The 25,235-nt window shown below is 35.1% G+C and overlaps 8 protein-coding genes across 8 annotated transcripts; 2 read left to right on the top strand and 6 right to left on the bottom strand.

Moving 5' to 3' along the window:
- Positions 1-222: 222 nt before the first annotated feature.
- Positions 223-7,157, bottom strand: LOAG_16602 (hypothetical protein). Its single transcript, XM_020449253.1, has 12 exons — positions 6,969-7,157; positions 6,123-6,259; positions 5,831-6,019; positions 5,364-5,565; positions 3,316-3,611; positions 2,620-2,974; positions 2,336-2,501; positions 1,872-2,014; positions 1,456-1,554; positions 1,197-1,325; positions 836-931; positions 223-532 (listed from the first exon to the last, which is right to left on the bottom strand). The coding sequence occupies exons 1-12, from the start codon at positions 7,056-7,058 to the stop codon at positions 236-238; spliced, it is 2,199 nt and encodes a 732-aa protein (XP_020307268.1). The 5' UTR covers positions 7,059-7,157; the 3' UTR covers positions 223-235.
- A 614-nt stretch (positions 7,158-7,771) lies between these two features.
- Positions 7,772-9,719, bottom strand: LOAG_04161 (hypothetical protein; the record flags this gene model as incomplete). Its single annotated transcript, XM_003139698.1, has 3 exons — positions 7,772-7,933; positions 8,819-8,946; positions 9,695-9,719. The coding sequence occupies 3 exons, from the start codon at positions 9,717-9,719 to the stop codon at positions 7,772-7,774; spliced, it is 315 nt and encodes a 104-aa protein (XP_003139746.1).
- A 1,380-nt stretch (positions 9,720-11,099) lies between these two features.
- LOAG_04160 (glutamate-cysteine ligase modifier subunit) lies at positions 11,100-13,294 on the bottom strand. Its single transcript, XM_003139697.2, has 6 exons — positions 13,087-13,294; positions 12,853-12,940; positions 12,525-12,644; positions 12,019-12,228; positions 11,748-11,899; positions 11,100-11,276 (listed from the first exon to the last, which is right to left on the bottom strand). Exons 1-6 carry the CDS (start codon positions 13,281-13,283, stop codon positions 11,198-11,200), a joined length of 846 nt encoding a protein of 281 aa, XP_003139745.1. The 5' UTR covers positions 13,284-13,294; the 3' UTR covers positions 11,100-11,197.
- Positions 13,295-13,692: 398 nt separating this feature from the next.
- On the bottom strand, positions 13,693-14,007 carry LOAG_04159 (hypothetical protein; the record flags this gene model as incomplete). The annotated part of the gene is made up of 1 exon (XM_003139696.1): positions 13,693-14,007. One exon carries the CDS (start codon positions 14,005-14,007, stop codon positions 13,693-13,695), a length of 315 nt encoding a protein of 104 aa, XP_003139744.1.
- Positions 14,008-14,366: 359 nt separating this feature from the next.
- On the bottom strand, positions 14,367-16,595 carry LOAG_04158 (hypothetical protein; the record flags this gene model as incomplete). The annotated part of the gene is made up of 5 exons (XM_003139695.1): positions 14,367-14,495; positions 15,047-15,201; positions 15,384-15,554; positions 16,012-16,100; positions 16,531-16,595. 5 exons carry the CDS (start codon positions 16,593-16,595, stop codon positions 14,367-14,369), a joined length of 609 nt encoding a protein of 202 aa, XP_003139743.1.
- Positions 16,596-16,878: 283 nt separating this feature from the next.
- Positions 16,879-17,037, top strand: LOAG_04157 (hypothetical protein; the record flags this gene model as incomplete). Its single annotated transcript, XM_003139694.1, has 1 exon — positions 16,879-17,037. The coding sequence occupies one exon, from the start codon at positions 16,879-16,881 to the stop codon at positions 17,035-17,037; it is 159 nt and encodes a 52-aa protein (XP_003139742.1).
- A 1,159-nt stretch (positions 17,038-18,196) lies between these two features.
- On the top strand, positions 18,197-21,544 carry LOAG_04156 (hypothetical protein). Its single transcript, XM_020446522.1, has 8 exons — positions 18,197-18,320; positions 18,459-18,569; positions 18,691-18,814; positions 19,180-19,302; positions 19,537-19,651; positions 19,890-19,994; positions 20,366-20,485; positions 21,013-21,544. The coding sequence occupies exons 1-8, from the start codon at positions 18,217-18,219 to the stop codon at positions 21,210-21,212; spliced, it is 1,002 nt and encodes a 333-aa protein (XP_020303153.1). The 5' UTR covers positions 18,197-18,216; the 3' UTR covers positions 21,213-21,544.
- Positions 21,545-22,381: 837 nt separating this feature from the next.
- LOAG_04155 (hypothetical protein) lies at positions 22,382-23,371 on the bottom strand (the record flags this gene model as incomplete). Its single annotated transcript, XM_003139692.1, has 4 exons — positions 22,382-22,532; positions 22,912-22,949; positions 23,087-23,213; positions 23,238-23,371. The coding sequence occupies 4 exons, from the start codon at positions 23,369-23,371 to the stop codon at positions 22,382-22,384; spliced, it is 450 nt and encodes a 149-aa protein (XP_003139740.1).
- Between the last annotated feature and the right edge of the window lie 1,864 nt (positions 23,372-25,235).

Genomic DNA, 25,235 nt, shown 5'->3' with positions numbered 1-25,235 from the left:
TATATATATATATATATATATATATATATATATATATATATATATATATATATATATCATATCCTTAGGAATATTATAGATCATTCTTAGGTTGGAAACACAAAGAGCGGAAAATTGATTGATTTCAATCACTACCAACCCAGATCATGAATATGCATGGTGACAAAATTGAGCTGACACAGAAATATATAATATATGAAATATAAGAAATTGATTAGAGTATTTTAATTAAACGCTATCTGTTTTCCTCATCATCTTCATTGCCCTCATTTTGGTTGTTAAGTTCATTGGGTAAATAAGGGAACTGCAACACTCTGGTACCTTGCTCACAATTGTGATCCCATGATTTGTCCACATTTAGATCTATTGTTATTACATCATTCAATGCCTGATTACCGTTGTTAGTATTATGATTGTCACCGATACGTACCGAGAATCGCAAACCACTCAAATCAACTCGAACATTGGGTAGACATATCTCATGTGCTGTTAACCAGTGAAATTTAGCACGATGAGCTGGACAGCATTTATCCTGAAAGTACAAGAAGCAATCGAAACTAAATTTACTTTTTTGTTTTCCAATAAAATTTGCTAAGGAATTTTCAGATTATCCCAGAAAAAATCCTAGATTCTCCTCCTTAACCCCCAGTCTCCAATCCTTGTCTCTTTTTCTTTTCCTTCTCCATCTTACATTTTTGCTAAAGAAATTTATCTTTCGAATTTCTTCAAACATTGTGAACTTTTTAATTATCTTCAGTAATTTAACCAAAACTAGAACAGATACATTTCGAATTAATATCTTGCTAAATACCGCCAATTATAAGAAAGAACTAACATTATCCTGTACAAATTTATGGAAACAACAACGACTGAATGCATCACCGGGAGAGTTAATTGTTTTACTGTCATTCAAACAGCATTTGTATTTAGACTGCAATTGTAAAATATCGAAATTTAAATATCACTGAGTAGGGAAGGAAATCTCGTTTCACAACGTCATTTTTAAAAACCTTTCATTAGGAAATTGTTTCGAATCCACAGCTGATAATATTGTTAGTATTTTTCTAATTCAACGTTAGACTTCTTGGAAGAAACCCAAGATGTGCCAAAATAGCATTCTAGGCTATAATAAACTCTTTTTATGTAATATTAATTAGCTAACGATTTAATGTTAAGGCAAAAGGAAAGAAACAAGCCTGGAGAAATTTCTGCATACAGCACAGTTCAGTAGTGGCATTTGTGCAACGTCCCGGTACGCATAAATCCGTCAAGTAAATCCCCTTATCACAGCATTTGCTCATCTTATCTGCACCAATCCTTTTTTTCTGAATAATTGAAAGGAACTTACATAACAATTGCTCTTCAATCTCTCGATACCTTCTGAGTCTCATCGTTTTAAAAATTTGTTCAGGAAAATTTCTTGTCTGAGATTTGGATCTGGAAAGTTTACAGTACCTGCTCAATGCATATCTGATCTGTAAATGCAGCGCATGGCACTTGATGCTCGAACAAGAATGGCGAGTGTTCTGGAGGTTTCGTACCTAAGATTTGTGTCTGGAAATTCAACAGTTTTTTTTAAAATAAAATTTCAAAACTTATAAATTATAAATTCATTTATATTATGTACTTTTATTTGCTCGATTATATGATGCATTTTTAAAACAATCCATAATTGAATTATTAATGTCATTCTTCATCCTTCTTATCCATTATAATTTACAAGATTTTAAACTAGTTTTTGATGATAGGAAACATTGGATTATTGCAAAGTTTGTTCCTGAAACCTTCGAAAAAATTAGATACTTTGTGATTGAACTGCATAATGAAATTAAAACTTAATAACTCATCACTTAAAATAATACAATTCTAACCCTCTCAGTTGGAGCAATGGTTGTTTCACTAACCACCTGAGAATAATCATAATCTCCTTCTTCATCTCCTACGTCATATAGAGATGAAGTTTTCTTTGCTGGACTAATGGAATCATAGGGTACACTCGTTGTCATTATATAATCTGAAAATGAACATGTCAGATGATATCTAGCACCACATAAACCATAAGAGGAAAGCTTATGGTACTAGTAATTCACTTTAGTAAGATTAGTGTTACTGTCACCTTTCATATGTTCCACCATTATTGGTAAGTTCTGCTGCAAAAGTAATTCATCTTTAATCGTTCGACGATGTTCATGTTCTATTTCACTATTTTCACTATTTACCCAGGTAGCGCTTAAATGTCAACCTTTTTTTTCGCCTTCATATAATATATTGCAATAATATTTGAAGTGGTAATTTTATCAGTGACCAAAATTATCAGAGAGCTTTTAAAACTGACTGTGAACGTTCTGGTGATGCAACGGAGCTTTGAATTGTCTCCAGTTGTTTTCATCCTTTGGATCTAGATGAGATTCATGATCTTCGCTACTTGCATCAGTGTAAAATTCGCTTATCGTTTTTTGTTCACGTAAGTTTTGCTGTTCTTCGATTCTTCTCTCGAATTCCTAAAATTGAATTAAATGCTTGCTAAGATTCATAAAGAATATTAAAATTATTTCAGCAAGTCCCAACTGAGAGTTTCCAGAGATTCAAAGAATACTGAAGAAATTTTGAAGAAACCACTTGTTGCTGAAATCTTTGTTGTTCCTGACGTTGTCTTTCTTCGTGCTTTCTTTGCATTTCCTGCAGTCTTTGTTGCTCCTGAATCCTCCTCTGTTCCTCTTCCTGCTTCCAAATTTCTTGTTGTTCCTGTTGTATGCGCAATTGTTGCAAAGCCTCTTCATACTCTTGTTCATGTTTCCTCCTCTTTTCCTCCTGTTGATGCCGCTCTTCTTTTTTCCGTTGCTGCTGTTGTTCATGTCGTTGATTTCCATCTTGATCTATTCGACTGGGGAATCCATCCGATGTTCGCCATTCACTAATTGATGAGATATCACTGTCCGGCCGAGTTATGACCCTTCGTTGACCACTTTTAAACCTTAAAAACCTCAAAATTGCTTTATATAGCGAAATTGAAAAGGACAAATTAAAGGAATATTGAAAATAGAATGATAAAGGAAGTAATGCAGTATTTGCTATATAGAACTTTCTTTAAATAATGGTTTTGAAAGTTATTGTAAATTAGAATGGGAAAAGACAGGTTTTTTTTGTCTGATTCCTTTCTTTTTTTCTTTTTTTGCTTGAAATTGCGTTGAAAAATCCATTACTCCTAAATTCCTGTCAAACTCACTTACTTTTGGATTTCAACTTCATGATGAAGTTCGAGATAATCTTGAACTTGGAATAATAGAATTTAATATTCACAAAGAAAAATACTACTTTGGTTGTGTTTGCTGTGTAGTTGGTTTTTGTTTACGCACTGAGACTTGTTGCTGTTGTGATTCGCTGCTAGCGACCACTGCCTTTTGATTATTTTCAATAGTCATTGGTGGAGGAGCAGCACTAGACAGGAAAGAAATGTAATCACTAGAAATCCTTGCATGTCCTTTACGTGCTGGGGATACTGTATTAGTTCGTGAAGAAAAACGTTCATGATCAGGTGCAAAATCTGCTTGGCGATCTGAACTCACCATACGTGTTCTACCGTTTTGTGGATACATTACTGCCTTGATACGCTGAAAATTTTCATTATTCGATATCTTACACAAAAGCGACTTGGTAAAAATAACTGCATTAAGAAATTGTAATAGTTGATTGAAACGCAATAATAAGAGTTTTTCAGAGAAGTAGTATGATTTTTTCGGACAACTAATAAAAATAAAAAGCGCTGAGATCAACTGATACCACCAACACCATAAATTTATGTTAGCTTCCAGTAGCTGCCAATTTAAACTCACAATAACGCTGCTCTTCCTCCACCATTTTATTTGAACTCAAAAATCACTATAACTAAAGATCTATGCTTGGAATTAGCGTGAAGTTTAAGCAAATATTAGGATAGGACCTTTGCTTTGACAGAAGTTATAGTAGCCAGAAGTTTTTGTAATATAAATTTCATGGCGCAGATGAGCTATGTTACAAGTAAGTGTATCAAATGGGTTTTTTTTTGTCCCGATTACTGCAAAGCAAAAATTTCTCATTAATTGATAATAAAAAGACACAACAAATACGCTAGCACACATTCTTTCGTTTGCAACCATTGCTGAAGCTTTGTTTCCTGTCTTATAGTTAATATCCGAGGTGGATGTTATGAGGTGCAAACAGTTTTGCTTAAATTTACGTATAGCATATAGCTTCAATGTCGCATACATTCTCAGAACTTTGTGTCCTAATTCGACAAGGAATGTATTCACTTTAAATTTAACATCGGTACAAACTCTATTGTCAAGTCAGGGATTTAACTAACAGAGTTCCAATGGTTTCAACAATCAACACTAGTCGATTTCTACTACTTTCTGACTTAATGATGGAATACCTTCTGCATCCTTGGTATAGTATTGCTCAAGCATACAAGACAATGACCATTAGAAGAGATGATAAAGAGGATATCACTTATAGTTGCAAAACAATTAGTTGACTTGAATAAGAGTTAATCGATTTTATCTGATATAAATCTTAACTTCCTTCTTAAATAGACTATTAGCAATGTGGAACTTGTCATTTTCTGTCATCAATCCCATCCTCCAATAACAAACCTTCGGAGTTATTTCCCGCTTTTCGATATCCTACATGATACTCGTTCTATTTTCGCTATAACCTACAAATTAATTCTCCTGCACTATCTTTGCAAGTTCTTCCAGTCTACTGTGACACTTCAGTTGCTGATCTACATATCGTTTTAATTATCTTCCTTCTGTTATAAAAAAGATCCATTGACTAGTGACAGAATGGAATTTCACGGATCAGGATATCTAACTGTTTCACTGCCTCAACGCCTGCTTGAGATGTGCTTCGCAAATACCACGCTCCTCCAATTCCTTCAGATACAGTTGGCTTCATCTACTCATCATTCATCATATGATGGTTTTTAACTAAAGATTATGAATATGTCATTCTAGCTCGTCAGTCACAATATGCAGGAAACACTGCTAAGGTGAAGTGTGAAGCAGATCATCTCGATGTCTGGAAGTATTGCCCCTTCTAGAAGTCGTTACTGAACAATTCAAGAGTTCCAAGTTCTTCGTTTTTCCTACCACTAAATTCTTGTATGTCACTAACCACTAGCTGTGTTCTCAGTGACATTTAAAATCTGTACTTTCTCTTTACAGCTTACTGAAAGTGAACTCTGCTATTGCTCCCAACTTCGATTAACCATTGTCAACTCTACGCCATTTGAATTGTATGGAATGAATGTAATTTTGTGAAGAACTCTAACTCGTATCATTTTCTGAAAGTAATAATAGATTCACAGCTATGATAAACCTCACAGGCCTCTTCGTTTTTCCTTTGTGCGTAGAGGAAGCATGGGTTGTAACGAGAGGTTTGTGAGGTGACGGCAGGTCGGGTGGATCGTACTGGCACCAGCCGCACTGAGCATAACTAATAGCTAATTTCAATGCCCAAAGTGTATGTTCAAATTTTGAAGTATCACTTTCTGGATGTCGAATGATGCTAGCTAGACGACCACATCTGTAATATTGAAAATACTAAAATAGGACAATATTGAAATAGCGCAACCTTTCAAATCTGATAAAAAAGGATTCACTGTAAATAACACGCTTCCAATTTTAAGACGACAAACGACTTTATCAACATTTCATAAGCTAAAATATAAGTTTAGGAATGGTAGTAAGTATTTTTTAAACTTTCATAACATTAGAATTTATGTATCAAAATTAAAGTCTGCGAATAAGCATTGAAGAAAATTCAGTGCTGAGGAAGATAAATGTCTTACCGATCATAAATAAAGTGATCATGAGCAGAACCTGACAGCGTGTTCCAGATTCGCTCATCCAACGATTCCATACCGATCGCAACACGAGGGAATTCCTCTCGATAGCGCTCAATCAGACGAGGATTCTCATCATGTGGAGCTACAACAACAATCCTTATTTCCGGTAGTGTTTCCATTACTGTTTGAAATCTATAATATAATATTCTTGAAAGAATTTCAGCTCGACGAGAAAATGGTCTTGAAATGGGATTCAGAAAACTTTTATTAAGAAAAGATTTGAAAATAAATTTACTTCATCAATTGTTTGTGGCAATGTTCGCATTCCATCGGCATCAGCACTACTAGTAGAACGAGACCCTTCGAATCTGAGACAATATCTCGACCACTCAGCTTCCACGGCTTTGTCTGACTGCATAATATTGGAGTACTCTACAAAAAATACTGGTATAAATCGAGGTCAATATTATTGTAAAGTTTAAGAATTTCTTTAATTTTTTTTAAGAAAATTTTTCCAAGAAATTAGTTCATGTCTTTTTAAGAGTTTCTTTCCACATAACGATATGCATTTTTACCTCTCCCATTAAAATATTCGAACTCATCCTTTAAAAGCAAATAAAAATGAGCATCGAGGAAGCTTTCATTAAAAAGCTACAAAGTGGAGAAGATAATCGATATCAAAGCATATAGATAATATAAGTATGTCAAGCAATCAATTTATCATCCTCATACTTTTAGAGAGCGAAGCAATTTCGAGAAAGAATCGAACCTTATTGAAAAAAATAAAGTAGAGCAATTCCATTGAATGTACTGCTGATGATGTGATAAAAAATGGTTGTATGCGTTTGAAGGAGTTGAGAAGTGAAAATGTTCTATGAGACATTCGTCTCATAGAACATTTTCACATTCAGTAAAAGCAGAAGAAGAAAATTGAATGAGACTCTGTATCATCATCAACTTTGTTTCATATTAAAAAGAAACTTTTAATAGGAGGTTCCACATCACATCATTAATTTACGATTTTGTTGCCTAATCATGTGGCAAAAAAATCAAATTATCCAATTAATCTGTCATATGGAGTTTACACAGTCTGGCAATTTAAATTTTGGACGTAATGATAAATTCTTGAAATAGCCCTTACCTTAACGGCAGGTTTCGCAAATATTATAATAGATACCAGCATCAACAAAATGTCACAGGAGACGACACTGCAGTAGTATATTTTCTGCATACTTATAACATTACCAAGTCAGAAAGGTCCATGAATGGGCCAAAATTACCATGAAAGCAAGAAGTGATTGCTATTAAGGGCTTTCATTTTGACTTGATGATATGGCAAGGAAATTGCAAATGAGATGAATGATGATGGGTTTGGGTTTTCCGGATGAGAGAACGATTCAGTGGGGGACAAGTAGATATGAATGCCAATGGAACAGAGCACTAGTTTATCAACGAACACAACTGTTCTATATCTTTTAATCTATTGCAGACAACCCATTGCAATGCAAAGATTGGCTGTTACCAACTTAACAAACAATCTCTGATAACATATGTCTGCCGCTTACAACTCCTTACCTTGTTTATTATTACGATTCGAAAAGAAATAAATCTCCGAGCTATTTAGTCCCTTGCTTAACAGGTGTGATAGTTACTGACATTACTGAAGTATTATCACTAACAGCATAACACTCTTCTTTCAGACCAATCAGACTTATACTAATTTAAGCTTACTTCGAAAATCCAATCTATACTTTTCTCTCGTTCATTTTGAGATTTAAGGCTTAGGAAAAAATTATAAAATGTTACCATAGTGAAACAGAAAGTTTTAAGAACATTTTCCGGAAATTTTACGAAGTGTTTTCCGAAAATTTTACGAATTTTACGAACTCTTTTCGGCAGCCATATAAAAAGACTTATTTAAATCCTTAACTTTTGAAGAACAATCTACGCTGTAGATGCTCGAGAAAAAAGTAAATTCATTTTAAGGCGGCTTCCGGGAAAGTTATGCAAACTCCTTTTATCAGTTTCTTCATTCCCACCATTGATGGCAGCATGACCAGCTGTTTTCGTTATCGTGTAGCATATCGACGCATGAAACTGAACATGCTGGAATTATCAAAATATCGTTGACAGATAACCTCAACAGTAGAGTGTCGGGAAATATTTTGTCATTTGATTATTTCTTAAGTAATTTTTACAGTTTGCCGAATTTCCCAAAGGAAAGCTGGATTTCCGGAACTTTGCAGCTGTCTAGTCCTGTTCATAAAATACTTCGAATTATAAAAAACAAGTGTGTCCACAATGTAAGTGACCTTAAAAGTAAGAATTTAGACAAGTGCATCCACAATGTAAGCGACCTCAAAAGTAAGAATTTAGCAAAGTCTTTTTATGTGGTTGCCGTAAAGAATGGTCAAAAATCTTAAAAGCAGGAGAAACACACATAACTTTTCCGAAAAGCCGTAAATCATAAATCTCTTTTTTCCTGATTCATCCGCAGTCTTTCCTGCTAAAAATTTTGAGATTTTCCGCTTTTCTGGGTAGAGTTGAAGGCCCACCGTTATTTGGGTAATGATTATAGTATGACGACATCAGTCAAAAGATTGATAAGGTAGGCTTAAGTGAACTGTAACATTCTTTGAAGCAAGAATGAAAGACATTTTCTAGCGATGGGATGACTAACTTAGATATTTAATTTAATTATACATTAGGAGAACGGAATCAGGAACAAAGTTATTGAGGAGATCCCACGTCTTTTAAGTCATTGGAACGATTCATTTCTGATACTCTCAAGATAAGGGCGCAATTCCTGTCATATAGCTTTCTTTTTACAATCTTCACACTGTTTAACGTGACCGTAAACTTAACAATTGTAATCTCACCAACGAAGAAGTTATGAACTACAAGCTACCGTATACCGGAAAACCCTTTTATCAGTAGGAGGGATTTACGAATTTCATTATGGGACAAGCAGAGTTAAGTGAAACCTCTTACCACAATCGTTTTGTCGCAAGCAATCCTTAAATCGACGGTCTGTGATTGGTTTTCTGTGGTGGCTGGTGGTGGGTAGCGGTGATGCTGCTGTTTTGATAAGAATTCCTCGTTGTGGAAATCGTTAGGTTCTAGAAGCGTTGAACTGTATGCTCTTTAGATGTTAGGAAGCCTGTTCAAATTGTACGATTTACAGAGAGTATCTCTTTAGATGTTAGTGAGTCCGTTTTGAGCCCATTCAACTTGTACGACTTATAGTTTTTTATTTGTTTGGAATTTGAAAATTCCTTGGGAGAACTTTTACTTCGTACTTTCAGATTATCTTGTAACTTATTCATTTTCTCGAGAACATGGAAAAATTGATTGGCAGGTACACTTTTTTCTCAAAATCGATATTTTTGATTAGGCAGGTATCAATTTTCGATATTTTTTCCAAGGATTGGTAAACGTATGAATGTCAAAACTTTAGCTATTGAATATTTAGAAGTGTTATACTTCTGTCATACTTCTAAGCACTTGAAGTCAATTGCAGGTTATTTAGTAATGGTATTTCAATTCCTTTAAATGGGTTCTTTCATAATTATAATTAGTAGAAAGGGATAATGTTATTAAGCGTGTGCCACAAATAACTTCGAGTCGATGCCCAATGTCTACCCTCCCAAAAGAGATACTCCCGAAATAAATTCTTATTTAAGTAATATAAACTTATAGTCATGTTTTTGTGAGCTAAGACAAGGCGAAAGAATAATGATGCAAACATAATAACAAGTCTAATGTGCCCAGTGGAAAAGTACGGGACTTGACACATTCCGTCTAAAGTGCAATATAGATAAAACCTCATAGCGCAGTAATCATAGAAACAGTATTAGTATTAGAAACCATCATTAGGTATTGCGCATACCATCTCATCAGCTATTCAGCAGAAATTCCTGGGCTTAGCTCGTATTTATTTGCAGTTTATAGTTCCGCATTTCAAGTTTTGATCTTTGAAAGCATCACAAACAAGCTGCGTTAGCTGCTCTGTCTTGATATGTTCTGATAAATTGAATGTGCTCATTACCAGTGGTCAAAAAACTTGTCAATTACTTGGTGACTTTAAACAATCCCTTTTACCATCCCATCATTTAATCAATTTTGTAATTTCCACTGAAATGGTATGGAAGTCAAAACTGGAATCGGCTTAGTAATGTTCGTAAATTATGGTTTCTCCATACACTAAATTGGTTCATTTACAAATGGAAAGCATTTTAATAACTTGTGAGGGTATCAATCAGTCAGACTTGCTAGAGTACTTTAAGAAATTTTATATCGCACTTTATTTAGCATTATCATATTTTTAATGTGACCGTACACTGTGAAACTTGAAAAAATAATCATTCATCTTTATGTGGGTAAGCCCCAAAACTTTTTTCAAGTGTCATCCGAGATTAAAACAAAAAAATTTAAACCAGTTAAATTATAGTTTTTGCTTAAATATAGAGTTCCATCTTCATTATTTGTAGTATACAAAATGCTTTCATGTATAGATTTGGTAAAATCTAAGAGAAATTTGTTTAAGTACAATGAATGACAACAAGATTTCATTTGCAAAATTTCAATAGAAAATGCAGACTTTCCGAAATAAAAACTTCTTCTGAAGTGTTCTTCTGAAGCGAAACACTATCCATTTTCTGAAGTCTACAAAAAATAGAACGCATCGGATAGAAATATTAAAATATACAGTAAGACAAACAAGACCACTAATTTCTTATCAGCCATCATAATAACAAAAATAAAAAGAGAGCGGCACTTGCAAACAAATGGGCTAAAAATTTTTAGTTTTAAAACTGAAAAGTTTGGGATACAGTCAATGTTTAAAACAAAAACCACCGCTTAAAGAATGTTCCACAACCAGTAAGTTATAAGTGATCCATCCAAAATGATACAAATACATGATGTACAAAGTTTAGAAGAATTCCAGTTCAAAAAAATAATGAAGCTGAACTTCTAAATAAAATGATTTAAACCTATTTCCATATAATGACCCGGTCATTTGAGCATAAATGTCTACTGGTCAAACATTCTTACATCGGACATAAAAAGAAGTGGACCTATCGAAACACCCTGAATCGTTCTGTTAATCCATTGGCTGACTTCCAACAAATAAGGTTTCTTTTAATTTTTTATACTTATATATGTTTACAATTCAGAAAAATCTCTGTTTCTGTTGAGTATTATAAGGACACTGCAGCAGAAGTGGAAAGTCCGCAATACCGCCAGTTAAAAAAAAAGTTGAACTATTATACCTGGTACCTTCATCATCAAGTTTATCTATTTCTACACCATCAGAATTTACATGTACATATTTAAAACTGTAGCTGACATAATGCCACGTTTCTCAGTTCAAGGAATTTTTCTGAGGAACTTGAGGATGTAACCCTTTCCAACGATTATTGAACGGCTTCGCAACCATACTGTAAGCCTGTAATTACTAATTTATTAATTCTACAAACTACTTTTTCTTTCCAAATATTTGCAAATCTTTATGTAAAAATGAGTAACATAACAACCAAGAAACCAGTGCTGGAGAAACAGAAAAATATGGTCCAGATTCATAAGTGTTTCCCATTGCTTATAATCGATTGGCCAAAAAAGTCTAAGATATTTGTCTGTTGTTAATTATTGCGACTTCCAACAATTAGGCATAATTTGCTTGACCAACGTAGGCCTTATCTTTTAATGGCAACAGTTTCTGCTCAATAGTTCAAGAAAAAAAGGAGGACCTTTTCCATTGATGGAAAAGTTTTTCAATTTGTTTTTCTAGACTGTAAAGGAATAAGGCTTAATACCTCCAACCATTCTTATATTTGTGCAAATCACTATTGATCATGATCATCAACCACAAAACAATAGCGATTTGCACAGATGATAATAGAACCAAAAAAAAAGAAACCTCGCAATGAAGAGAAGCTCAAAGTGCTCATTTCCAAACAGTTTCCTGGTAGTAGCATCTAATCTCTCACTAATACTGTATAAATTAGGATCATTGTGGGTCAACAATTGAATGTCCTTTTGTTTCGCATATTCACGTAATTCAGGAGGAACCTGTTATGGATGAAGTATAAGAGAACCGTTAAGCATTCGATTAAATTTACACTTATTTTTGATTAAGTCTAAATAAAAATTATATGAAAATACAAAAAAAAAAAAGAAAAAAACCGAACCGTACAACAGTGTTCAGTGCTGTAATGGTCAATCATTGGGCGATGATCATCAGTGGATTCATAAAGCGCTTTTAACTGCTCATAGTCAAGATCTGCTACACCCAATGTATTTACTTTATGAGTCCTTACCAAAGTTTCCAGCTGTTTCCAAAACGGCAGGATATGCGACAACCACCGCTGTACTTCTGAAGGTACGGACAGATCTATATCCTGTAAAAATTCTTTATTTCCATATTTCAAGCTTTTAAAAATAGTAGACGAAAAACAAAGACTGCAGTACGGCTTTTCCATCTTGCAAATACTTTATTCATAAATTATACGGTTGCATTATTTTAATGATGTCGCCTTTATGGGAAGAAGAAAGGAAGGAAACACGTTCATTTACTTTTATTTTGGAACCGAACCGTAATCATGAACGAAGCCTAAAAATCAGATCTAAGATCCGAAAATGATTGATACAATCCTCACTGATTTTTTCACACCTTTGAAAATGGAAAGCAGATTACCAATTTATCATCCGGAGGAAAAGCAATGATCAGCTGAGAAATTGATTTCGTGTTAATCTCGCGCAGTGCTGTATCGATGCTTTCTTCCACTTGCTTTATGTCTAATGAAGACATAAATACCTGTAGTTCCAATGCTTGACTTTAAAAATTAAAAGCTATTCTGGAGTCTTATAACATTATATTTTTGAACGTTTATAAAAACAGCTCCAGATTTCTTGCGATTTTTTAAATCGGAAAAAATTAAATTTTTGTGATTTTTTTAAAATCATAAAAGAAGCCAGAAATTCACCTCCTTTCATCTCGAGCCAACTAACAGCAAAAAATGAACCTTTAAAGTTATCTTCATGTCGGCTTTTTCGATGGTATTTAGACGGCAGTTTTCTGAATCACGAGCAAGCATTACTGTACCGTCCGGTCTGAAACTTTTCTTTTTAATATTGGATAACATTATTTTCTTTTCGTTGAAGTTTCTCTCCGCTTGAAGTTCGGAATTACTGTTTCTGAAGGAAGTGTAACTTTTAGTTTCCTGTCTTCGAATTCCATGAATTACGACATAACCGACCTCATCGCCAAATCCGGTCCATTTGGTCCATCAAGCTGATGTTCAAGCGCAGCCACAAGTTCTTCCGCTGAATTTTTGAATAACTGTCGAAACAGTTCCGGGTGCCGCTGAATATTTCCAGTATTGAGACATACTGCTGAAGATTTCTGGACCTGCGACATGATCTCCACCGATGACTGACTAACTTTCGTGGACATTCCTGATAGTTATATTTTCTGATGAAAATGACGGTTATCAATTCTGCAGCAAAGAACTAATACGATAATAACGCTTGTGAAAGTTCATGAAGAAATAACATACCTATGAGGACATGAAATGGATCATCTCCCCATTACTTCATTCTAATTCCACCAAATCAGACAAATTACTTGAAATTTTACAGAGGCAGTTGTTTCGACATGAACTTGACTTGAGGACACTGCCATAGCTACAGATAATTCTATATATATGCTGTACTTGCCAAATGTGCAAGCGTTTGCAGAAGAGAACTGGAAATTTATTTTAAGGAGAGAGAGAGAGAGAAAGACGTTTAGGGAATACAGCTTATTGAGAAAAAAGCATGTCCAGTTTTATGCAAATTTTGGATGGTAAACACTTATTCACCGCTCATTGCCAATTTCGGAAAGAAAGGAAATAAAATATTGGAACAGCATCCGTGATAATGAATTGAGCACAGTGGACATTAACACGTTGGAAATACTGCGCAACAAAATGAGAGCAGAATATAGCTGACACGAAGGGTGATGAGGAAATAGTACAGGGAGGGTAGACGACAGAACGCGTTGATGGACGACTGATTGGCTCATCCGGTGGATACTTGCATTTACATTCGATGACGTCATAGATTTGGAATAGGTTAGCTTCAAGAGTTATTTGAGAGTCACCATGGATAACACTTTCACAAATACTATTTCTGCTCATATTTCTTGAAGTAATATGTTTTACTAAAATATTTCAGAGTTGCATGATTCCACGTGGATTTTAAATGAACACTGTATTGCGTGAAGTGGGAGAAACAAATAAAGCACATTTTCGGATTCGGTCATTTAGCCCTAAAACAGCAGAAAAACTTGAAAACGGACTTCTCTAACAACACTCAAGTGGAAACTTCATCGAAATCATTTACTGCTTCAAAAAATTTAAATTAACATTTCCCATCAAATTCGATTGACTATATGTTACACTAAATCATGTAAGATACAATTACAAGCTTGACACTAGTGTTTGCAAACAGTTCAGCTGAAGTTTGAAAGGTAGTTGAAAATAAAACTGAAAGTCAGTCATTTAATTTCGGGACCAATATATACTTTTCCCGGCAACATTTTCAGTTTGATGGAGCATTCCTGCTCAAAATCCAATACTTCATCTTCAGTCTTGTTGTGCAACCATTGTAGACATCGAGTGAAACACTGCAATTATTTTGTTTATTTTATCCAATAAAATCGTCTGCATTAATAACATAAATATATATTGCCAAAAGCAAACAAAGATCAACAAAGTTAGTTCACAATCTTAATTTTGCTTTTTGCTTTAATGATCATGAGGATGACCTTATTTACAATTGATTTTTAATATGCTTGTAATTTTATGAACTTCCATTGAAGCCATAACTTCTGAAAAGGTCACTTTATGTTTGGAAAAGGTCTAAATGAGCAGTTAGTTTTTCTCTTGTACTATCGCTATTTCAACAGTGAATATCTTGATATAATATCAAAGTGAAATCGATTCAGTAATGTGATAATATTTCTTTCAAATTTGTTAAAATTCCCAGACCTCCTACCGCTCTGTTTAGTTCTCAAAGGTTAGGATTTGGGTTTTTAGTTTTGTGCATAAGATGAGGGACTTTCACAAAAATGCTTTCTAATTTGCATTGGATTCTGCAGTTATAATGTCTTAAGTAACACTTCTTTTTGGTTTCAAAAGATTTGAAATGGCTTTGGAATCTAAAATTTAAGGTTACTTTATAAAGCTGGTTTGTTCTTCTGCATCCTTTGATTCTTTTCAATTTTTTGTCATTCCTGAGAGCAGGTATCTGCATTACTGTAATGCATTCTGTAAGACAATGCCCCTTCTCATCGTTATCATCATCAGCAAATACATCGCAACACAATGCATCTAGAATGCAGATTATAGTTTTGACCGGGAGATTTGCATATTCTCTTTCGATATCCATTTTTGACTGGTGTATCAAATTTTAGCCTTATTTAGCTCCCTAGTCCATTTACTTCTTTTTGTTGATATCAGAATACATAACAAGTCAGTCACCAATAATATCAGCAATTGGATTGAAAACTGACCTGTAAGGTTAAGAAGCATTGGATGGTGTTCTCCGTACATTTTCTTCTGGATGCACTGGGTCACGTCAATTCTCGTTCCTAACATCATGCCATTGCAACGAAGTGGTTTTGCAAAATCGACTGATTCTGTGCAGCATTCAGCATATTCCTTAGAACAACATCGGGCCACTACTGAGAGAGAGAAAGAGAGACGAATAAAATAAGTTTCGTGTTCATAAAAGCTTCAGTTAACATTCTACTGACAGGTCATTAAGTAATACAATATCCTCCGAATACCCCAGCTGAATTTAAGAAGTTCTGAACAATGGCTCTCTGGGAAATCTCTTCGAATTGAGGGTAGTAAGGATACTTTGAAGATTTACTACTGCATGTTTATCGTTCAGATGGAATGGAAGCCAGTAGTGAATTTAGAAATATAGAAGGAAACTCTGAAATAATCCAAAATATCATTGCTGTTATTTCTAAAAGTTTTAACACTGAAAAGCTTACCTTCATCAGTTGTTGGGATGGAAGCGTATACATCATATTGAATCCCAAATAATAAAATTGTTAAAGTATGGATAGAAACTAGAATTAGGAAATATTCCATTTCAAAATAGCATATTAATTAAATAGAATTATTAAGTACTTTGTGGTTGTGTCGAAGTTTCTCTTCCAGAAGTTGTCACTTTCTCGTCAGTCGCTACTACCAATCGCTGTGTTAAGGAGATATAAGTCCTAAAATTTAACCTTTTGCTGCATATTAGTCAAAGGCGTTCGCGTAATTTTGGAACGCACCCATAATTTCTGAAGAAATCTCTTAAAACAACATTCATGACCCCAAGATCACAAACAGATGAAGTGATTTGGTATCAAATGTATCGATTGCTGATCTATGACTTAGCTTCCTTTCTAAGTTATGCCAATATACCTAAGATCAGTATCGTCTAATGTGATCTTATAACATCGTACAATTCCACAGCCTCAAAAACAAATGCATTACGCTTCAATCTAAATTGTCCGTTAATTGCATAATTTCAGATAAGTCGTGGATCTGATCCTTGCTCCATTTTCATTGAAGTAAGCGTACAACAGACTGGGCTAAATTTGCATAAGTAAATGGAAAGTTAGAATAAGTACTTCAGGTTATTACATCACTCTGAACTACTGATATTTGAATTCATGTTCTTGACGACTTCGACATTTTTCTCGACTCTTACCATGTTGTTCCATTGCCTTTTCTTCTTTTCTGCCCTGTGATAAATTTCTCTAGAATTCTTTTGCGGAATTTTTTTCTCCACCAAAGAATCCTGGATATCCTCAAAGATAAAAACCATCTGAATGACCATCTGAATGTGGTCCTTATCCTTGATAATTGTAAACATTCGTTTAATTTGTCGTCGTCTTAGCCATTCAGTTGAAAAATTCCTGCAGTGCCGCCGAGCTGTGGAGATCGTTTTGTTATTTACTATGGAAATAACAATATATATCTATGATAACCCTTGACCTCTTCTGGATGTATCGAGATATATTCGTGGAAAGATGTGCAGAACCCGCGGCGCGACAACATAAGGTCGGGACGGACATTGACGACGGTGAGGGGGAGGAGGAGGAGGAAGAGGAAGATGTCCGAGACCACACACGTTGCTTCTGCGTAGTGGCACAACCAAATTAACAATAAATCATCGCTGTCACATCGATCAATCCCTATACTTTTTCCTTGCAACATTACAGCTTTAGCTTATGTTGCATGCATGTGCTATGAAGAACCCATAGGTGATGACCCCCGCCTCCATCTTTGTTTTTCCCCCACTTGAAGCTCGGATCAGGTTCAGAAAAATCTTTACGCTTCTTCCGTTTGCTTCATAATAACAGGTAAAACTTCCGAGTTCGATTCAGAATGTAACACAACTGAAGGAGAGATATTTGTTTTCCTTAGGCGAGAAAGTTTAATACTTTTTCCGGAAATTAATCTCAAGCTTGAATTTCATTTCAAATGTTAAATATCAATCGTTCGCCATGTTTACTAATCTGAAGCAACTAAGTCTCAACTTGTGCTTCAGTACATAGTAGCATATACCCTAGGATAGGTATTGAAAAGACTTTTCTTTGTAACTGCGACGATTTTCGGGATACAGTGAACAAAGAGATTGACAAATGTAGAAAGCACGTCCGTATCTGATCTGATTGACGGTAATGTAAATTAGACGGAGTCTATGAGTATGTGATATGTTGAATATACGTATTTGTTCCATACTTGACTCATTCTCGCTTAAGACCTTGCCAAATCCGTATTTTGAAAGATTTTTTGGTCTTTTTTTTCCCAGTTGCTCGATTTTGAACTTTTAACTTAATAACCGAGAAAAAAGTCATTTTGTTAAGTGTCTCGAAAATTGTCCATTTTCATAAGATGATGCTCACAAAAATTTTATATTATGTCACCACTGGTCTAGTTATCTAGACTTACAATAAAATGATGGTAATACTGTTAATTACGATTCACGGAAACACGACTCCTGATAACACTATGTCACCACAAACCGTGTTATCACAAATCGTCAACTATCACTCGGTGACTAGTTGACGTGCAAAGGGATTTAATGTTTTCATCATCGTAGCTCTACGTGCTAAACACAATGATGGTTGGTTAAATACGCGGAGTTTTGCAAGTGGTCAAGGTGAGAGGGTTTGGGTATATGACGTTTTTGATATATGATTTGAACTGTCGGCATCAGAGAGTTTACTACTCCTCCATTAATTACAGGAATGGATTTATTTTATGGCTGCCTCAGTTATTCGGAATGAAAATGTGCGTAAACAATGAAAAGTCTGCATTTCAGGAATTGGCATTGTTATGGCCGAGTTTGAAAAAGGTGATGAACCGTTGCGAGCTACCTATACGCCAGCCAGACCGGCCTGGATTGGTTACTGGAATAAACGTTGGGATCAACGCGACCAGTTTGTTCATCATTGATCTTTTCGATTTACCACTTATGTTTAGATTTTTAAGTCCTGAGACAACATAGCCTTTCTAACTAAATGAAACTTTTTCTTCCAATTCTTATGCGTTTATTCTCGACATTTTCTTTTATTCAGAAGCAAAGTACGTAAGTCATGGTGGACCGAACTTGGGTGGGAAGATGCGGCAACGAAAAACGGCAAAATGTGTCTTGCAGGACCACAGCTAAGAGAGCATGATCCTGAATAGTTGGTTTTAAATCTAGGTTTGAAATTTTTCGTCCAAAGGGGTTGTTATTTATGACATAGATTCAAGCAAGAAACGTTTCTGGTCATTCTTGCATTTGGTATGCAAGGGAACATTTTCCAGTTATGATCCTAAAGTGCCCGATGGAACTTCTCTTGCGGGTCCAATGGGTCTCGATTCAACAAGATATCCCAATTTAACACGGAAAGGTGATCAGCCAGGGAATTACGAAGAATTTATGAATAAGGTAGGGTTGTTAGGCATTGTTAAAAATAGTTATCCAAACGAAACATTGTGGAATGAGCTCAAGTTAGGCTGCCAATGAAGGATGGGGAAAAAAAAAGGAAACGTTTCCGTTCCGATGACATTATAGATACAGAAAGCGTGGACTGAGAATTTGTTAAGCTATAGAACAGCTAGCTACGTCTGCGTAGCACTCCAACTCACTTTGAATATTTGTATAACAAAAAAGCCAGTGGTGGTGACTTCGAAGCTTCGTTGTTGGAACTGCTACATGACAGACTAAATAATAAGTTAAATAAGCTTTTTTTTTGCTAGTCCTTTGTTTTGCGATGTCACTGATTTTTACCTGTTCATTCCTTGTCATTTCAGCTATACAAAAATTCCACACAGTATAAAGATATCGCCGCAAAATATGAGTTAACTGAAGGACCATGGCCTTTTCACCAAGGCTTGAAAGTAATGCGTGCCAACAACAACTACCATGAATTCCTGGCAAGTCATTAAAAATGCTGAGTTTGGTTTACTACTTTTTTATATTACAGACATATAATTGTTCAATTCCCTTTCTACAAAGTGTTGCATGTGAATAGATTAGTTGACCATCTAGTCAAAATAATGGGGCAACACATGATCCGGGTAGTTTTTGAGATAGTCATAGTGATTAGTGATAGTGATTTTTTTGTATTTTTTCCTTTTTTGTGTGGAGAAAAATAATTTCTTGTTTAGGCCAGACATAGGACACCGTGGTGGGTGCCGAAGTTATTTCGATTCTTCAATTCCCCGCTTAATGAAGATCCCATCGTAAAGGGACTGGCTTGTGCACAGTATACGGCTTTTCTTTGTAAGTATCTTTCTTTTCTGAGCTTCTCTGTCTCTTTTTATTATGCTTTATCAAATTAATTATTTGCATCTTGTTTAAAAGTAAAGGTGTAACTGAATAATTAAATAAATAGAGTATTTTAAAAGAATGCAGGACAGCTGACGAACTGTGACTCGGATACAGCTTCGCTATGATACTAAGAAAAATACAATTTAGAAAATGAAATTGGATAGACTGAATCTTTAGATCTTTTTTTCAGTGATCCCGTACACTGGTTTACATATTCGAGGTCACAATGTACTTCCTGTGCCAATTACTCCACTGTCAGTAATGAAGACATATTTTAAGCTTTTGCCGACTCCAGGTTATTTCTCGAAGATCTACTCTTTTTCAGTTCTTTTTTTCTTTTTTGGGTCTTTGCGGGAACAGTAATTAAATGCTTTGTTTAATTTTCGAGAAGTTTAGTTTTTGATGAAATTAGTCCATTATTATCCTTTTGTCAAGGAAGCTGAAAGGCAGGAAAACTGTTATGATTCAGTTAGTGAGTTGTGCCATCATCCAGAATTGAGTTGCCTTTAGCTGTTGGATAAACTCTCCAAGATCTCATTTAATACTGTTACACCTTGGTATTGTTTGTGTGTTGAATTGTTCATCATTCCCCTTTACGAAATATCCTTGCTTTCTTGTAGATTAATCAAGTCATCTTTGATTTTTGCATAAACGGTTCCACTTCAGCTACATTGGCCTTCACGTGGGGTGTAACTTTGAGCGGTGCAGCAATGGTAAGAAACAAAGACGATTTCATGAACCACTTGTATGCATCTACCTCAACAGGGATTGTTTTTGCAACAATGAGTAAGTAATTGAAATTCAGGTTTGGCTGTTTATAATTTTGGGGAAATGAAGATTTCATGGAATTTCTCTGGCTTATGAGGACAATTCATTTATTGATTTCCAGGCATCTCTAGGATGTCAGTCATTTTCTCTGACTGAATTTCAATGATATATTTCGTTTACTTGTCAAATGATCCTTAAAAAAATAAATAAAAATAAAAATAAAAAATTTTTTTAGGAAGATAATTCAAAAGCAGAAGTTACTGTTGTTTGCAAATTTTAAGTCCTTCCTTGAATAAATATTCTTTGAAAAAATACGAATTCGTAAACTAGCAGCTGTCAGTATGATTATTTGTGCACGCTTTCTAAAATCTCGCTTTTGCACTACTCCGGCCGCATCGAGTACATTTATGCAAGATCTTGCATGCGCTCATTTTGTAGTATTATTACTTATATTTTGGGACTATACTAGTTTTTCCTGCTCTCTGAGATTTCTTATCGGGAATGAAGAGTTTTGTGATATCTGTTCAAATTTGTGTTCATTTTAGGAGATAATTTCCTTGCTGGCTTTTCGTTGGGCTTCGTTATATACATTACTGGGTTATGCTGGCAATACATGAGAGTGTCAGAGTGGAGTTTGCAAAATAAGGTTATACATCGCAAATCTGGAAGCTTCTATGGTGGACCATTAGTATGGAAACTGAAGTGGAAAGGTGGTGAAGAAGAAATACCGACCAAGAAGTGGTAAACGCTGATGATTGATTTAGAAAAAATCTGCTGACTTTAACGGTATCAATGTTATTCGTTAAGGAATTAGTGTAAGCGCACTTTAAGATGCTTGTAGTTATATGCTGTTGTATGCATGAAATGAAGTTATTTCATTAAAAAAAGGTTTTGTGCAAGAGATTTCTCTTATGATTCAGAATTAAATTTTCGTGAAAATTTATCTAATATGATTGCTGATTTTTGAATTGCAAATAATTTTTATTCTACATATATTGTCTTATAAATTCACCATTCGGGATTTAAATTTTTCGTAAGAATTTGATCAGCGACTTAATACTGAATTAGATATTACGGATCGTTTTGCCTGAAGTTGGAATGCATGTAGGTATTAAGATGGTTTTAATGGTTCAGAAAATCATTTTCCAATCTGTCGACGTAGTAAAATGAAGTGATAATCCTGTGTTCTGCACGTTGTATGAATGTCATCTAATGGACACTCATCATGGCTAGGCTTCGCGAATGGGGGTTTGGGAAGGGCTTAATCTACGCCTGTTGCAAACGCTAAAAATGTGGATGTTCCCTTCCAACCTGCGCAGTGAATTTTGTAGGTAAAGCACAGCGTGCGCGGAATTGGCCCATCCTTCATTTCTAAGAATTATCTCTGGGGTCCTAGCGAACCAGGACGGTGACAGTGAACTTCTCAAAAGTAGGTTTTGTAAGAGTATCCTTCTCTTAGATGGATGACCTTACGGGGTTAAAAGAGCTTCACCTGCCTAGGTTTGTAGTTAAGAGTTGTCCTCCTAGGATGGTTGCCGGAAAGCTAGTGAGCCCATCCTGCCGTAAACATACGTTATCTAGCCCTTCAGTTGAAGCCTATCTAGATGGGAGACCCTATCGGAGACAGCCACTGTCAACGTAGCTCGTAACCACATTAGAGCACGCAAGCTTCTCCTCAGCGACAATTTGGGGGTGTCCATGGAGAAAGATAAGCACTAGTTATTGGCTATAACGATATTAATTTAGTTGGTCATTAGAGCATATTCAGGTCCTCATCTTTTTGCTACTCTTTCTCTCGATGACGTGTGCTACATACTACATTACTACATACACTGAAATTCTCGAATTCTGAGCTTATCCAGAAATGATCTGTCAACAACACTCGTTAATAAACTCAATTAAATCTGTTGTACTTTAGGTACATTTGTTTAACAGGGCGTTGGAATGATAGATATCGAATAAACTACGCAATTTGCGGCAAAATTTATTCACATTGATGGCCTTGTTAAAGAAAGAATTGTTGCTTGGCAAACGCCACGGAGAACTCAGTGCTTGTGTCGTAAACCTACAAGACTGCATATATATTATGTGTGTTTTCTGGCTACAGTTTATGCTTTCCAAAGCGTTTGGTTGCAAATATATTATAGAAAGAGAAGGATACGAGTGACTTCTATTTTAGATTGATGAGGTATTATGAAAATATCTCAATGAGAACCACCTGACAAGGAATATAATCAGTGATTGATGCAAGAAAAATTGATGACCAGAGGAAAAAGAAGCTGAGAGACAATGTCATCCTGCCCATAAACAGCAGCAGTGCTAATTCATGTGTATTTAAGTGTTCCTGTAATCATAGGTTCACTTCCGAAAGAGATCAAATTATTTGTTACGGTGGATTTTGATGTTGCTATTCTCGAGATTCTACAGCAGGTAACAACATTTACTGCAGCGGACTACATGCTCGTTGTAATTCCTCAGGTGACTGCAAGATTGATTAATGTGAGTTGTCCATGATATTGCAAACTATTCAATATAGGCTTCGGTTATTTTCGTCACTTTGCATACGAAGGAAAAGTCGGTTCTTATTTATTCCAAGTTTATTGGTTCCATCTTCTATACCTTCTTTCTGCCGGATGTTTCACCTGTCGGCGAAATGTTCTGGAGAACTGCTAGCTTTGAGCATACACAACTGCCAAGGAGAATAGAGTTTAATCTCCATGGACATCTGTCGAGAATGTCCGCAAGTCTAGAGGGTAAAGATGAAATTTACAGATGTATTTGGGATTTATTTGATTTAATATTTGTTATCGAATAATGTTCTGAATAAATTGAAAGATTGCATTTATTATTTCTCGGCTGATCGTGCAAATGCGGAATGTAGCCATATCCACTTGATATTTCCATTTTTTAAAATTTCTTGGTAGCACATATTCAAGGGGATCACATAAATTGCACTGAAACAAAAAAATCTAATGTTAGAGAAAAGTAAGAAGAGTAGAGTGATCGTGTTTTCATAAGGTACCATTGCTATAAATATGGGCATAAAATCCATATATGGAATGAAGTTCAACTTCATACTGGAACATGTTTGCTCAGATTTGTGCCATCTCATTTTAAAGACTGTCAGGAAGAGCTCACGCCAAAGATGACTAATTTATAATTATAATCAGCCATGTCGTGTTGAAATGATTGATGTAGGTTGGTGTAGGTGTAGTTTGGAAACGCTTTTCAATTCTCAACTTTGTTTTTCCTCATTTCGATTTATTTTCCGTTGCAGGCGCAAAAGCTGTTATCCCAATTTTTTGTTTACAGTGATTTATATCTGGTTGGTTCCCTCACCATTTAACATTTGAGAAACTCTAAAATATGTTATTGACCTGTGGTAATCTTCGACGAGCCTACTTTTCAAAATTTGCACATCTTATCTGTGCTTATTTCCACTTCTAGATTTTTTCATAATATGGGTTGTGGAATTGATAATTGATAAAATTTAGTTCATGGGAAGACGAGTGTTTGAAATGTTGGGTATTTGAAATGTTGGGTACTGTTGTGAAATAATAATGACCGCCAGATAATTTATTTGCCGAGCTCAGAGGTTGGGTAATTAAACTCCAATCGAATCTATCCAAATGAAGCGCTAACTTAGTGCAAAAGCGTTAGTCAGGAAGTCGATTTGTCTTGTGAATACGCAAGAGTAAGGGATATTAACCTTTATCGTGAGAAGAGATTGATGAAAATCCGCCAATGTCCGTAGAAGGGAGGAATAAGCAGAAGAATAAGCCGATATCCTTGGAAGAGGAAAGAAGAGCCCCGCCCCCCCTTGGTTTGGGACCGAGATTATGTGTTAAGAAATGGGAGTGGTTTACATGAAAAATTCAAGTACGGAAACACACCGGAAATGGTACAAGCATTATAACAAGATTAAACAGAAAGATTAACATGGGAAATTAAAGGTTTAAACATAAGGATGCAAATTGGTTAGATAAGATAACAACAAAAAAGTGTGGGAAATAATTTTAAGGAATGTAGATATGTTAAAAGTGATTCATAGTATCGTTAGCATTAATTTAGAATGTGAATGAGAAATTTATTTCATTTATTTGAGGTTTCGTTTTGACGACAGGTACACATTGCACGACACTCATCACATGTGGAAACGTACAATTAATAATGAAAATTATTTAGGGTAACGTGAAAACTTTTTGTATTCTTGGAAGTACCTTGCGCAACGTAAAACAAAGTCGCAAATTTTTCTTCATTTTCACCTCAAACTTGGGTGATTAAACCATTAAATAAATGAAACAATATTAGCGTAGAATAATCATTAAATCATTAAGAATTGCGAAACACAAATTAACACATAAAGCTAATCCTATAAATGTCGCCACAGGATGAATTTTCGTTTTCAAGATGAATTTCAGAAATACCAATCTGGAGGATAAAAGAAAGGAAGAATGTTTCCCTGCTATGTGCAGAATTCATATATATATATATATATATCTTTCAAGGAATGGTTTTATAATTACAAGGTACAAGGTTACAAGGACATTATTAGCTCATGCTAATAAAGCACTCTTTGTTAGCGCACATTAATAAGGGCTCTTAGCACATATTACTAAATAATAAGCATGTATACAATTCTATGGACTGATAACGTTTCATTGAGACAGAAAAGACTTTGGATGATTTTTGATCTTAGTCTCGATCCAATTTGGTACATGCAAATTAGCAGTATATAACCACAACATCCACTCATGATTCTTTATAT

This window comes from Loa loa (assembly GCF_000183805.2).
Source record: "Loa loa unplaced genomic scaffold supercont3.9, whole genome shotgun sequence".
Classification (NCBI taxonomy): Eukaryota; Metazoa; Nematoda; class Chromadorea; order Rhabditida; family Onchocercidae; genus Loa; species Loa loa.
The sequence above is the reverse complement of the archived record's forward strand: the minus strand, read 5'-3'. Positions and strand labels throughout refer to the sequence as shown.